We start from the raw sequence: 277 nt of genomic DNA, 5'->3' as shown, positions 1-277 counted from the left end.
AAGGTGACGTCGATGCCGCAGTACACCCTACGTGGCATCGATGGGATGCAACACCACAGAGCTCCTGGCAGGCACCAGGCACAGTTCCCTGGTGTTTCCTCCTCTGGTGTGTCCTGTGCTTACTTGTTGAGGGACAGTGACTGCAGTCTTTTACCTGCCATGGCCGCTTCGTCTTTTGCTGGAGGAAGAAAAGAACAGAGGTTTCATCATTTCACAGCATCTATCAGGGACTGGTGGTGGCTTGACAGCCCCAAAGACCAAAATCCTGCTGGCTATG

At 53.4% G+C, this 277-nt stretch overlaps 1 protein-coding gene across 1 annotated transcript in view; it reads right to left on the bottom strand.

Moving 5' to 3' along the window:
* Position 1: 1 nt before the first annotated feature.
* PDAP1 (PDGFA associated protein 1) overlaps positions 2-277 on the bottom strand; it is a gene marked incomplete at its 5' end in the record, with an annotated part of 5261 nt that continues 4985 nt past the window's right edge. Inside the window, one exon of the mRNA XM_010170561.2 lies at positions 2-178. Within this exon, the coding sequence (XP_010168863.2) occupies positions 120-178 (59 nt within the window). The remainder of the gene's footprint in view (positions 179-277) is intronic.

The sequence above is a fragment of the Antrostomus carolinensis genome, unplaced genomic scaffold (genome assembly GCF_000700745.2).
Source record: "Antrostomus carolinensis isolate BGI_N321 unplaced genomic scaffold, ASM70074v2 scaffold40596, whole genome shotgun sequence".
NCBI classification, from domain to species: domain Eukaryota; kingdom Metazoa; phylum Chordata; class Aves; order Caprimulgiformes; family Caprimulgidae; genus Antrostomus; species Antrostomus carolinensis.
The sequence above is the reverse complement of the archived record's forward strand: the minus strand, read 5'-3'. Positions and strand labels throughout refer to the sequence as shown.